We start from the raw sequence: 14,120 nt of genomic DNA on the forward strand, positions 1-14,120 counted from the left end.
GGAGTCGTGTAAACAGCTACAGGAGCTCGAGCCCCAGAACAAGTGTGAGTAGGGGTGGGGTCGGGGCTTCTCCTGGGCCTCGGTGGTTGTGGGTGGGGTCGGGGCTTCTCCTGGGTCTCGGTGGATGTGGGTGGGGTCAGGGCTTCTCCTGGGCCTCGGTGGTTGTGGGTGGGGTCGGGGCTTCTCCTGGGCCTCGGTGGTTGTGGGTGGGGTCGGGGCTTCTCCTGGGCCTGATGGGTTGTGGGTGGGGTCGGGGCTTCTCCTGGGCCTCGGTGGTTGTGGGTGGGGTCGGGGCTTCTCCTGGGCCTCGGTGGTTGTGGGTGGGGTCGGGGCTTCTCCTGGGCCTCGGTGGTTGTGGGTGGGGTCGGGGCTTCTCCTGGGCCTCGGTGGTTGTGGGTGGGGGTCGGGGCTTCTCCTGGGTCCTCGGTGGTTGTGGGTGGGGTCGGGGCTTCTCCTGGGCCTCGGTGGTTGTGGGTGGGGTCGGGGCTTCTCCTGGGCCTCGGTGGTTGTGGGTGGGGTCGGGGCTTCTCCTGGGCCTCGTGGTTGTGGGTGGGTCGGGGCTTCTCCTGGGCCTCGGTGTTGTGGGTGGGGGTCGGGGCTTCTCCTGGGCCTCGGTGGTTGTGGGTGGGGTCGGGGCTTCTCCTGGGCCTCGGTGGTTGTGGGTGGGGTCGGGGCTTCTCCTGGGCCTCGGTGGTTGTGGGTGGGGTCGGGGCTTCTCCTGGGCCTCGGTGGTTGTGGGTGGGGGTCGGGGCTTCTCCTGGGTCTCGGTGGTTGTGGGTGGGGGTCGGGGCTTCTCCTGGGCCTTGGTGGTTGTGGGTGGGGTCGGGGCTTCTCCTGGGCCTCGGTAGTTGTGGGTGGGGTCATGGCCTCCTCCGGTCTGTGTGTGCATTTCAATACAGACGGTCCCTTAGAGCAGCCTGAGTGAGAGGGTGGAGAGGTGGGCCCCGAGTGAGAGGGATGGGCCCTGAGTGAGAGAGGTGGGCCCCGAGTGAGAGAGGTGGGCCCCGAGTGAGAGAGGTGGGCTCCGAGTGAGAGGGTAGAGAGGTGAGCCCCGAGTGAGAGGGATGGGCCCCGAGTGGGCCTGTGTGATTCAGGAATGCTCAGTGATTGCAGCACAGTCCCTTCGGTCACCTTTGGGATTGAGAGACGGTCCCTTCGGTCACCTTTGGAATTGAGAGACGGTCCCTTCGGTTATCTGTGGGGCTGTGACATGGTCACTTATTTTACCCAAGGGTTTGAGTGACTCTCCATTCATTTCCTTGTGGGTTTGAGACACGGTCCCTTGATGTGAGATTGAGAGATAGTCCCTTTGTGTGATCATGCGCACATTTATGAGATTGCGTCTTAATTCATTTATTTGAGTGAGATGATCATGTATTTAATTTGAGTGATCAAAGCATAGTGCGTTACCCAATATTTCTGATGTGTAGAGGTAGTCACCTATTCACTTGATCTGAGAGTTGGCATCTCATATTTCCTGTGAGACGGTGATTTATTTTGTATGATTCAGAGATGGTGCCCTACCTCAGCAGTAACTGAGTTTTAGTGACAAATCTCTATTTCATCATGCGTGATCCGATAGGGCTTGTTTAATGGTTAAGAGACTATGCTTTACTGAGTTTTATTGAGAGATGATGCCTTATTCAAAAAGTGTCTGTGACACTGCCTTCTCCTAGACGAGTGGGGTACCGCAAGGCTCAGTGCTGGGACCCCAGTTCTTTACAATATTTATTAATGATTTAGACGAGGGAATTAAATGCAGCATCTCCAAGTTTGCAGATGACACGAAGCTGGGCAGCGGTGTTAGCTGTGAGGAGGATGCTAAGTGGATGCAGGGTGATTTGGATAGGTTAGGTCAGTGGGCAAATTCATGGCAGATGCAATTTAATGTGGATAAATGTGAGGTTATCCACTTTGGTTGCAAGAACAGGAAAACAGATTATTATCTGAACAGTGGCCGATTAGGAAAAGGGGAGATGCAACGAGACCTGGGTGTCATTGTACACCAGTCATTGAAGGTGGGCATGCAGGTACAGCAGGCGGTGAAAAAGGCAAATGTTATGTTGGCATTCATAGCAAAAGGATTTGAGTACAGGAGCAGGGAGGTTCTACTGCAGTTGTACAAGGCCTTGGTGAGACCGCACCTAGAGTATTGTGTGCAGTTTTGGTCCCCTAATCTGAGGAAAGACATTCTTGCCATAGAGGGAGTACAGAGAAGGTTCACCAGATTGATTCCTGGGATGTCAGGACTTTCATATGAAGAAAGACTGGATCGACTAGGCTTATACTCACTGGAATTTAGAAGATTGAGGGGGGATCTTATTGAAACGTATAAAATTCTAAAGGGATTGGACAGGCTAGATGCAGGAAGATTGTTTCCGATGTTGGAGAAGTCCAGAATGAGGGGTCACAGTTTAAGGATAAAGGGGAAGCCTTTTAGGACCGAGATGAGGAAAAACTTCTTCACACAGAGAGTGGTGAATCTGTGGAATTCTCTGCCACAGAAAACTGTTGAGGCCGGTTCATTGGCTATATTTAAGAGGAAGTTAGATATGGCCCTTGTGGCTAAAGGGATCAGGGGGTATGGAGAGAAAGCAGGTACAGGGTTCTGAGTTGGATGATCAGCCATGATCATACTGAATGACGGTGCAGGCTCGAAGGGCCGAATGGCCTACTCCTGCACCTATTTTCTATGTTTCTATGTATGTGATTGAGAGACAGTGCCTTACTTTAAACTGTGTTTAAGGGACAGTGCTTTACACTGTGGTGTCATTGAGAGACGGTGCCCCTGTGTGTGTGTGTGTGTGTGTGATTGATTAACTGTATTTGGCCGCTGGGCCGCGCCCTGCGAACTCGGCCTGACCCTGCTGCCCTCTGACCTCCAGGGTGCCTGCTGACCATCATCCTGCTGCTGCGCGCCCTGGACCCTCTAGGCTACGAGCGCGAGACACTGGACTACTTCCAGCGGCTGACGGCGGCCGACCCCCTCCGCACCGCCTACCTCGCTGACCTGCGCAGCCGTTTCCTCATCGAGAACGCTGTCCTCAAGATGGAGTACGCCGAGGCCCGGGTCATTGACCTCGCCAACAAGGTCAGGAGTCGAGGGTGATGCTCCTTCCGCTGCCGAGCTTGTCCTGGGTCAACAGTCTGGGGGTCAGGGTCGAGGGTTAGAGAGTCGGCGGGGGTGAAGGGTCAGGAGTTGGAGGAGGTCAGAGGTCGGCGATGGGGTTGGGGGTTGCTGTTCGGGATGAGGGGCTGGGTAAAGTCGGCTGGGGAAATCTGGGGTCAGGTGGGGTCAGGGGTCAGCAAGTCACGAACACAGAGGTCAATGTGAGGCTGCCGCTCACTCACTCTCCTCCCTCCTCACAGGGCCTGACCACCCTCTGCCACCTGGAGCAGCTCCTACTGATCACCCACCTCGACCTGACTGGGAACCGGCTCAAGGCTATCCCCCCTGCCTTCCGCACACTACAGTGTCTACAGGTAAACCCTTCCCAGCTGCCCCAATCCCCTCCCCTCCCTCAACATCCCTCCCACCCTGTCTCTCTCTCCCGTTTATCGTGGTTCCACGTGCCGAGAAGCTTCGTCTTGTTGTACTGCGCACACAGGTCAGGTCGTTAGCGCAGAGCGAGGTAAGACCGTAGCAGAACGCAGAGTGAAGTGTCACGCTGCCGGAGGAAGAGGTCTGAGATGGTAGTAAGGGTGAGACCCTGGCGTGTTCGATAGTCTGGTGACAGTGGTCGGGAGCTGCCCTTCAGCCCGATGAAGACGAGAGGATGCCCGGGGTGGGGATGAGGGGCCGGGGTGGGGGAGGGTCTTTGATTATGTTGCCTGCTTTACTGAGGCGGTGGGAAGTCCGGAGAAGTTCCCTGTGCCGTGTCTACCACTCGGCAATTTCTCGTGATGGTGGGCAGAGCGAGCTGTGATGCACCCCGATGGGACGTTTCCTCTGGTAAATGTCGGAGACTCCACGAGGACGGACAGGACCTCCTTAGTCTCCCGAGGAAGTAGGGACGGTGGTGAACGAGGGACTGCGGGGCCGTGGTCTGGAGTGAACGATCTCCGTGCCCCCACCTACTCGAATCCCGTCCATCTGCACTCGTTGAGGGCTCGTTCCGCCTCTGGACGCGTCTGGCTCCACCGTCACCTCCGGCCGCAAGTCCAGCTCTCCAGCCGCTCTCCGTACAGAAACGCTTCCCCGAGATCCCCCTTTCTCCCACCCTGAACCTGGAGGGCAGATCGAAGAACCTCCAAGCTGTCAGACCAAGGAGCAGAATGAGGCTGTTCGGCCCGTCGAGTCTGCTGCACCATTTCATCTTGGCTGATTTATTCTCCCTCTCAACCTCATTCTCCGGCTTCCTCTCGGTAACCTTTGGCGCCCTGACTGGTCAGCAAACTATCAACCTCCACTTTAAATGTCTTGGCCTCCACTGCTGACGTGGCAGTGAATTCCATAGATTCATCTCCCTCTGACTAAAGAAATTCCTCCTTAGCTCTGTTCTAAATGGATGTCCTTCTATTCTAGGGCGATGCACATTGGTCCCAGACTCCCCCACTGTGGGAAACCTCCTCTCCACGTCCACTCTACCTGTGTCCTCTGGTCCCGGACTCCCCCATTGTGGGAAACCTCCTCTCCACATCCACTCTACCTGTGTCCTCCGGTCCGAGACTCCCCCACTGTGGGAAACATCCTCTCCACATTCACTCTATCTGTGCCCTCTGGTCCCAGACTCCCCCACTATAGGAAACATCCTCTCCACATCCACTCCATCTGTGTCCTCTGGTCCGAGACTACCCCACTATAGGAAACATCCTCTCCACATCCACTCTATCTGTGCCCTCTGGTCCCGGACTCCCTCACTGTGGGAAACCTCCTCTCCACGTCCACTCTACCTGTGTCCTCCGGTCCCAGACTCCCCCACTGTGGGAAACCTCCTCTCCACGTCCACTCTATCTGTGTCTTCTGGTCCTAGACTCCCCCACTGTGGGAAACCTCCTCTCCACGTCCACTCTATCTGTGTCCTCTGGTCCTAGACTCCCCCACTGTGGGAAACATCCTCTCCACATCTACTCTACCTGTGTCCTCCGGTCCAAGACTCCCCCACTTTGGGAAACCTCCTCTCCACATCCTCTCTATCTGTGTCCTCTGGTCCCGGACTCCCCCACTGTGGGAAACCTCCTCTCCACGTCCACTCTATCTGTGTCCTCTGGTCCCGGACTCCCCCATTGTGGGAAACATCCTCTCCACATCCACTCTACCTGTGTCCTCTGGTCCTAGACTCCCCCACTGTGGGAAACCTCCTCTCCACATCCACTCTATCTGTGTCCTCTGGTCCCGGACTCCCCCACTGTAGGAAACATCCTCTCCACATCCACTCTATCTGTGTCCTCTGGTCCCGGACTCCCCCACTGTAGGAAACATCCTCTCCACATCCACTCTATCTGTGTCCTCTGGTCCAACACCCCCCCACTACAGGAAACATCCTTTCCACATCCACTCTATCTGTGCCCTCTGGTCCTAGACTCCCCCACTATAGGAAACATCCTCTCCACATCCACTCTATCTGTGTCCTCTGGTCCTAGACTCCCCCACTACAGGAAACATCCTCTCCACATCCACTCTATCTGTGTCCTCTGGTCCTAGACTCCCCCACTATAGGAAACATCCTCTCCACATCCACTCTATCTGTGTCCTCTGGTCCTAGACTCCCCCACTATAGGAAACATCCTCTCCACATCCACTCTATCTGTGTCCTCTGGTCCGAGACTCCCCCACTGTGGGTAACATCCTCTCCACATCCACTCTATCTGTGTCCTCTGGTCCTGGACTCCCACACTGTGGGAAACATCCTCTCCACATCCACTCTATCTTTACAACATTCAGCAGGTTTCAATGAGATCCCCCCCCATTCTTCTAAACTCCAGTGAGTACAGGCCCAGAGCCATCAAACATCCCTCATAGATTAACCCTTTCATTCCCAGCCTCATTCTTGTAAACCTCCACTTGACAGTTTCCAATGTCAGCACATCCTTTCTTAGACAAGGGGCCCAAAACTGCTCTCGATACTCCAGAGGTGGGCTGACCAACGACTTATAAAGCCTCAGCTTCACGTTTGGCTTTTATATTTCTCATAGAAACATTCCGGATGTTAAAAGGCCTGAACAGATTGGATATGGCAAAGTTATTTCCCATGATAGGGGAGTCTAGGACAAGAGGGCACGACTTCAAGATTTTAGAACAGAGATGAGGAGAACTTACTTTAGTCAGAGGGTGGTAAATCTGTGGAATTTGTTGCCGCGAGAGGCTGTGGAGGACAAGTCATTGGGAGTATTTAATTCAGAGATAGATAGGTTCTTGATTAGCCAGGGCATCAAAGGGTATGGGGAGAAGGCAGGGAAGTGGGGGTGACTGGAAGAATTGGATCAGCCCATGATTGAATGGTGGAGCAGACTCGATGGGCCAAATGGCCCTCTTCTGCCCCTATATCTTATGGTCTTATATTCTAGTTCACCTGGAATGAATGCTAACATAGCATTTGCCTTTCTCACGACCAACCCAACCTGCAAGTTAACCTTTAGAGAATCTAAACCTTTAGACTTTGCTCCTCCAATACTGAATTTTCTCCCTATTTAGAACAAGCGACCTTTTACCAAAGTGCATGGCAATACCCTTACCAACGCTGTCTTCCATCTGCCACCTCTCTGCCCTTAATCCTAACCAGTGCAAGTCCTCTGCAGACTCCCCGCAGGTGAGTATTGTGTGCAGGCTGGTCGCCCAGCTGCGGGGAGGGCGTGACTAAGCTGGATGGGTGTTCCGGGCACTGCCGTGCCTGAGCTACGAGGAGAGGCTGGACACACTGGGGTTGTTTCCCCGGAGAGACGGAGGCCAGGGCCTGATCTGGTTGAGGTCTATAAACACCACGGGGGTGTAGGTGGCTGAATGTGCACCGGATCTTCCCCAGGGTAGGGGAATCAAGAACTAGGGACCACAGGTTTAAGGTGAGGGGGGGAAAGAGATTCAGTAGGAAACCGAGGTGTTTTATCTCACCCAGACGGTGCCTGCATATGGAACGAGCTGCCAGACAAACTGGTTGAGGCAGATGGTCTTCAGCAGAAATAGCTAGGGTGATTTTACACAGTACTGCAGTAATTTATGTATCGCACCATACTACTGTCATAAAAAACCTAATTTCATCTGTGAGTGATGATAAACCTGATTCTGATCTGGGTCTCTGTTGTGGACTGAGAGGGGGAAGGGAGCAGGGAGAGGGGTGGGAGCGGGAAGCACCAGAGAGACATTCTGTAATGATCAATAAAGCAATTGTTTTGGACCTTGCCTGGTGCCTCAGGGCTGGGTGTGTCTGCACCCATGATGCCCCCGGCACTCCTTCGCTGCCGCCGGTCCCACACCCCTCCACCCTCTTTGCCTCCGCCAGATTTACAAACTTACCCTCTGCTTCACGTTGACAAACACAATCCCGTGCAAAAGTCTCGGGTACCAGCCGTGTACACGGTGTGTGTGTGTCTAAGCCTTTTGCCCGGTATCCGACATCGAGAACATTAAACATAGAGCACGGAACAGTACAGCACAGGAACAGGCCATTCAGCCCGCAGTGTTGTGCTGACCCAGCTAAAAAGTAAACCAAAAAATCCCGTAAAACAAATCCCTCCTTCCTACACCGTGTCCGTGTCCATCCATTTTCCTCACATCCACTTGCCTATCCAAATGTCTATTAAAAGCCTTGAATGTGTTTGCCTCCACCACCACACCAGGCCTTCCAGGTATCCTCCCCTCTCTGAGTAAAAAACGTATCCCTCACAACCCCTTTGAACCTACCTCCTCTCACTCGCTCTGGTAATAGATATTTCATCCCTGGGAAACAGATACTTTCCATGCAATCTGTCCATGGCTGTCATAATCCTGTAAATCTCCGTCAGATCTGCCCTCAGCCACCAAAGCTCCAGAGAACACAACCCGTTTAAACAGCCTGTCATGATAGCACATGCCCTCTAAACCAGGCAGCAGCCTGGTAAACCTCTTCTACACCCTCTCCAAAGCCTCAACATCCTTCCTGTAGTAGGGCAACAAGAACCGTACACAATACTCCAGGTGTGACCTAACGTTGAGTTTCCAGACAGCATCCTCACTTTTGAACGCAATGCCTTGACTAATACGAGGGGTGATTGATAAGTTTGTGGCCTAAGGTAGAAGGAGTCAATTTTAGAAAACCTAGCACACTTTATTTTTCCTACATCAGAGATTAAGGGAGCTAGGGCTTTACTCTTTGGAGAGGAGGAGGATGAGAGGAGACATGATAGAGGTGTACAAGATATTAAGAGGAATAGACAGAGTGGACAGCCAGCGCCTCTTCCCCAGGGCACCACTGCTCAGTACAAGAGGACATGGCTTTAAGGTAAGGGGAGGGAAGTTCAAGGGGGATATTAGAGGAAAGTTTTTCACTCAGAGAGTGATTGGTGTGTGGAATGCACTGCCTGAGTCAGTGGTGGAGGCAGATACACTGGTGAAGTTTAAGAGACTACTAGACAGGTATATGGAGGAATTTAAGGTGGGGGGTTATATGGGAGGCGGGGTTTAAGGGTCGGCACAACATTGTGGGCCGAATGGCCTGTACTGTGCTGTATTGTTCTTTATTTACACACACAGTCCAGCGGTCGTGGAGCATACGGTCCCTTCTTTGTAGAAGTTGGCGTCTTGGACCTCCAGAAGTCGTCCACAGCATGGTGATTGATAAGTTGGTGGCCTAAGGTAGAAGGAGATGAGTTATTAACTTCAAACTTCCTGCATTTTCACTCAAAGAGTTGAACTGCACGTGCCTGTAATGGTTAGAACTATATAACTCATCTCCTTCGACCTTAGGCCACAAACTTATCAATCAGCCCTCGTAAAAGCAAGCATTCCATAAACCCTGATAGCCACATGATCAACCTCTGCAGCCACTTCCACGGAGTCTGAACTTGGATCCCAAGATCTCTCTGCACAGCAACACTGTTGAGGACCTTGCCCTGTACTGTCTCCTTGCATTTTCCCTCCGGAGGTGTCACACCTCACATTTATCTGGGTTAAACTCCATCTGCCATTTCTCAGCCCATATCTGCAACAGATCTATATCATGCTATATTCTCTGCCAGTCTTCTACATTATCCACAACTCCACCAATCTTGGAATCATCTACAAATTTACTAACCCACCCAAATGCATTTTCATCCAGATCATTTATATACATTACAAACCGCAGAGGCCTCAGCACAGATCCCTGCAGCACTCCACTAACGACAGACCTCCGGCTCAAATGTCTTTTCAACCACTACTCCTGTCTTCTATGCGCAGACTACTTCTGAATCGAAACACACAATTTGTCGCAGATCACATGCATCTTAATCTTCTGAATTAGCCTCCCATGAAGGACTTTGTCAAATGCCTTCCTAAAATCCATGTGGACAACATCCACTGCCCTCCCCTCATCAGTCTGTCTTGTCACTTTGTCAAAAAATTCATCAAGTTGGTAAGGCACGACCTGCCACACACAAAGCCATGCTGGCTCTCCCTAATTAGGCCATGGGTTTCCAAGTGCTCAGATATTCTATCCCTATGATTTTCCTTCAGCAAATTCTCTACAACTGACGAGAGACTCACCGGTCTGTAGTTTCCAGGACTGAAGTAAAATACTTATTTAAAAGACGCTGGGACGGTTTCCGAGATGGGAAGGGTTTTTGAGGGCAGATGGATGTGAATCCGGGTCGTTACGGACGGGTTGGTGTGTGTGTGTGACCCTCTGACCTTTGCCCCAGGTTCTCCAAGCCGATGGAAGTGAGATTGAGCACATCGAGGGCCTCTGGAACCTCCGCAAGTTGGAGGAAGTCTCCCTGAGGGAGAACTGTATCCTTTCCCAGCTGCTATTCGAGGGAGGCGAGTGAGGGGGAAATTGGGTTTTGGAGGGTAAGGAGTTGGGGGAGTGATTAGGGGGCGAAGGGGGAGGGTTGGAGGTGTGGGGTGAACGATGAGGGAGGTGTTTAAATGGGAGGGGGGAGTTGGCTTTTGGGCAGGTGAAGGGGGAGAGATTTCAGTCTCGCTGTTTCCTTGACGATGGCCCCTCCCAGGTCTCCGGGAGCTGGATGACCTGCGGCCTTTGACCTCCTGCCCCCGGCTGGCCACCCTGCAGCTCTCTGGAAACCCCCTGTGCCTGGGGGATAAGGCGGCGTCGCTGGTTCACTCCCTGCTGCCCGGAGTCCCGGATATCCTGCTGTGAACCGAGGAGGGGTATCCTCACTCCATGACCGTGACCATTTACTCCCTGTCCCCCATATGCCATGGCCCAGCACCCGTGCATCTCTCAGCCAATGATTGGTTATCCTGGTTGATTGCTCAACATGTGATTGGCTCTCTTGACGACTGACTCAACAATCCATTGCTTCTCCTGTGATTGGCTGTCCTCGCGACCAATAACTTGGTTTGCCTTGGCGATCCATCACTCACTCTCTCTGTGATCCATCACTCGGCCTACAGCTGGCTGCCCTGGCAGTCCATCGCTCTGTCTTCGACACGCTGCCCTGAATCTGCAGCGCTCTCGGATCCCTGACACTCCATTGGACTGGATGGGGCAGAGGCGATCCAATCACAGGCCAAGATAGCGCTCATTTGCATCTCGAGAGCAGGGCTCCGCCCACATGTCCATCAGGATCCTGACACCAATGGGCAGTTTGCATTAGAAGCCTAATTATATCCCGTTATCTGGTCCTATCCCCCCCCCCCCACTGACCTGCTCCGCCCCTTGACCTCACCCACCCCTCCTGACCTGGTCCTGACCCCTGACCTTACCCCTCCCCAGCTCCTATCCCTAAGTCCAAGTTCGAAGTTCAGTTTATTAAAATTCAACCGACCGCGTGTATACAACCGAACAAAACACCAAAATGCACAACACAGCACGCATAACGAAGGTAATATCACCACAAATAAATTTACAAATAGTTTCATTACACAAAATTGTGTCATAATACATATGACACAAGGTAAAAAAGTAAACTGTCTAACACACCTGGCTTGTCATGCGTGATGAGACCTGGGTGGTGTCAGGGAGTTCAGCAGCCTCACGGCCCGGGGGAAGAGGCTGTCTCCCATCCTAACAGTCCTTGTCCCTCCTGCCTGATGGTCAAAGAGATTGTTGGATGGATGGGAGGGGTCGTTGACGATGCTAAAGGCCTCTCGTACGCAGCGCTCCTGACAAATACCTCTGATGGATGGAGGAGAGGATGCAGGGCATGAGGGGAGAGTTGTGGGAGGGCACGGCAGTTGGGAGTGACTTTGGGGATGGGCGGGGGTCAGGTCCCATTCACCGACCTCTCGCCATCGATCTCGGCCTGTGGAAATGTCTCAATAAACCTGCTGTGGCTCCCCCACCGTGTTGTGTCTCCGCGGGTGGGAGGGAGGAGCGATGGAGGGAGCGCCACAGAAAGGGGAGGGGAGGGAGGGAGGGAGGGATGGAGCAGAGAGGGAGGGAGGGGACATCTACGCCCACTCGGTGATCGTCAGACCCAGTGGTGACCTTAGCGACGGGGACTGGTGTAGGTGGGGAGGGGTGCAGTAGAGGGAAGGGGTGTGGGAGGGGGACCCAGAGGTAGAGGATGGGCCTATGGGTGTGCAGAAGTGGAGAGGGGTGCGGTGGGGGAGGGATTCACAGAGCTGGGGAAAGGAGCAGGTGAGGGTCTCGGGGGGGTATCACAGACATGGGGAGCAGGGGACGGTCTGGGGGTCACAGGGGTGGGGAGAAGAGCAGGTGAGGGTCTCGGGGGATTACAGAGGTGGGGAGGGACTTGGGGGGTTACAGAAGCAGGGAGAAGAGCAGGGGAGGGTCTGGGGATTTCAGAGGTGGGGAGCAGGGGAGGGTCTGGGGGCCACAGGGGTGGGGAGAAGAGCAGGTGAGGGTCTCGGGGGATTACAGAGGTGGGGAGGGACTTGGGGGGTCACAGAAGCAGGGAGGAGAGCAGGGGAGGGTCTGGGGATTTCAAGAGGTGGGGAGCAGGGGAGGGTCTGGGGGTCATGGGTGGGGAGAGGAGCAGGGGAGGGTCTGGGGGATTACAGAGGTGGGGAGGGTCTTGGGGGGGTCACAGAAGCAGGGAGAAGTGCAGGGAGGGTCTGGGGATTTCAGAGGTGGGGAGCAGGGGAGGGTCTGGGGGTCACGGGTGGGGAGAGAAGGGGAGGGTGTGGGGGGATTTCAGAGGTGGGGAGAGGAACAAGGGAGGGAGTGGATCATGGGGTGGGGAGGTGGGACAGAGCTGCTGAGTTATACAGTGTGTAATGAGCCCCTTCGGCCCAATTATTCAGTACTATCTGAGCCAATCCCATGTGCCTGATCCCTCTCCAATGTTAAGTGTTGTCAACATACCTCCCTCAGCCACTTCCTCCTCATTCCATACACGGATCACCCTCTGGCTGCAAAGTTCCCCCTCGGGCCCCTATTCAATCTTCCCTCTCTCACCTTAAACCTGTGCCTTCTGGTTTTAGACTCCCCCATGCTGGGTCAAAGACTGTGACCGTCTTTGCCCCTCTTTGCCCCTGATGTTTTTATAAACCTCTCACCCCCTCAGCCTCCTTCACTCAGGGCTGCAGGTAACCCAGTCCCTGCACAGAACTCAAGACCGCTGGTCCCAGTAACACCCCCTTGAACATTTTCTGCACCCTCTCCCACTTATTCCACTTCACCTTTCAGCCATAATTCTTCATCCCCCTGCTATGCCAAAACCTTAACTGTCTTAAATATCTTTCAGGAGGAACCCTGGGCAGAGGATTTCTGCTTCTCACAAGTCAGAGGAGATTATCTAGGCCATTCAGCCCATTGAGTCTGCTCCATCATTCTATCACATCGATTCATTTTCCCCCTCAACCCCACTCTTCTGCCTCCCCCTGTAACCTTTGATACCCTTGCTCATTAAGAACCGATCACCCTCTGCTTTAAATGACTTTTACTGCACAGCCAGTGGATCCCTCAGATTCCCCAACCCCCGGCTAAAGATGTCCTTCTGTTCTGAGGGAGTCCCTTCTGGTCCTAGACTCCCCCACATCCTCTCAGCGTTCACTCTTCCATTATTCAATAGGGTTCAATGAGATTCCCACCCCCAACCATCATTCGAAACTCCCAGAGCCATCGAACGCTCCTCGTATGAAAGCACTTTCATTCCCAGAGATCATCGTACACTTCCTCTGACCCTCTCCAATACCAGCACGACCTTTTTTAGATAAGGGGATCGGCACTCACGATACTCCCAAGTGCAGTCTGACCAAACCCTCATAAAGCCTCACTGTTACATCCCTGCTTTCACCTTCTCGTCCTCTCGAAATAAATCTAACGTTACATTTGCCTTCCTCACCACGGGCTCATCCCACAAGTTAACCTTGAGGAAATCTTGTGCTAAGTCCCTTTTCACCCCCAAGTTTTGAGTTTTCTCCCCATTTACAAAAATGTCTATGCCTTTATTCCTTCTACCGAAATGCCTGACCGTATTCTTCCCGATGCTGTATTCCATCTGCCACTGCTCTGGCCATTCTTCAAATCCGTCCATGTCCTCCTGCGGACCCCCTGCCTCCTCCCCTACCTGCCCCTCCGCCTACCTTTGTATCATCCGTAAACCTGGCCACAAAGCCGTCGATTCTGTCATCCAAACCATTGACATATAACGGGAAAGGTAACACCAACTCCAGCAGCCACTGGAAGCCAACCAGAAAACCTTCATACCTTCTCTCTGCCTTCTGCCCTCAGCCAGTCTCCTACCCCTGCTAGAATATTCCCTGTAATAGCAAAGTTCAAAGTAAAATTTATTATCAGAGTATGTATATTCAACCCTGAGATTCTTTTACTGCGGGCATACTCAGCAAATCTATAGGACAGGAACTGTAAACAGGATCTGTAAATGGTAAACAATAATAACTGTAAACGAACTGTTTGTATACATAAACAGCAATAAATAACGAGCATGGACTAACAAGACAAATGAGCGTAGTTTCCCCTTTTGTTCAAGAGCCTGATGGTGGAGGGGTAGTAACTGTTCCTGAACCTGGTGGTGCGAGTCCTGAGGCTCCAGTACCTCCTTCCTGATGGTGGAGGGGT

At 53.1% G+C, this 14,120-nt stretch overlaps 1 protein-coding gene across 1 annotated transcript in view; it reads left to right on the forward strand.

Moving 5' to 3' along the window:
* LOC140716256 (geranylgeranyl transferase type-2 subunit alpha-like) overlaps positions 1–11,411 on the forward strand; it is a 40,377-nt gene extending 28,966 nt beyond the window's left edge. Inside the window, exons 2-6 of the mRNA XM_073028865.1 lie at positions 5–44; positions 2,886–3,091; positions 3,370–3,483; positions 9,811–9,898; positions 10,120–11,411. Of these exons, the coding sequence (XP_072884966.1) occupies positions 5–44; positions 2,886–3,091; positions 3,370–3,483; positions 9,811–9,898; positions 10,120–10,268 (597 nt within the window). The 3' untranslated portion in view covers positions 10,269–11,411. The remainder of the gene's footprint in view (positions 1–4; positions 45–2,885; positions 3,092–3,369; positions 3,484–9,810; positions 9,899–10,119) is intronic.
* Positions 11,412–14,120: the final 2,709 nt, after the last annotated feature.

The sequence above is a fragment of the Hemitrygon akajei genome, chromosome 25 (genome assembly GCF_048418815.1).
Source record: "Hemitrygon akajei chromosome 25, sHemAka1.3, whole genome shotgun sequence".
NCBI lineage: Eukaryota > Metazoa > Chordata > Chondrichthyes > Myliobatiformes > Dasyatidae > Hemitrygon > Hemitrygon akajei.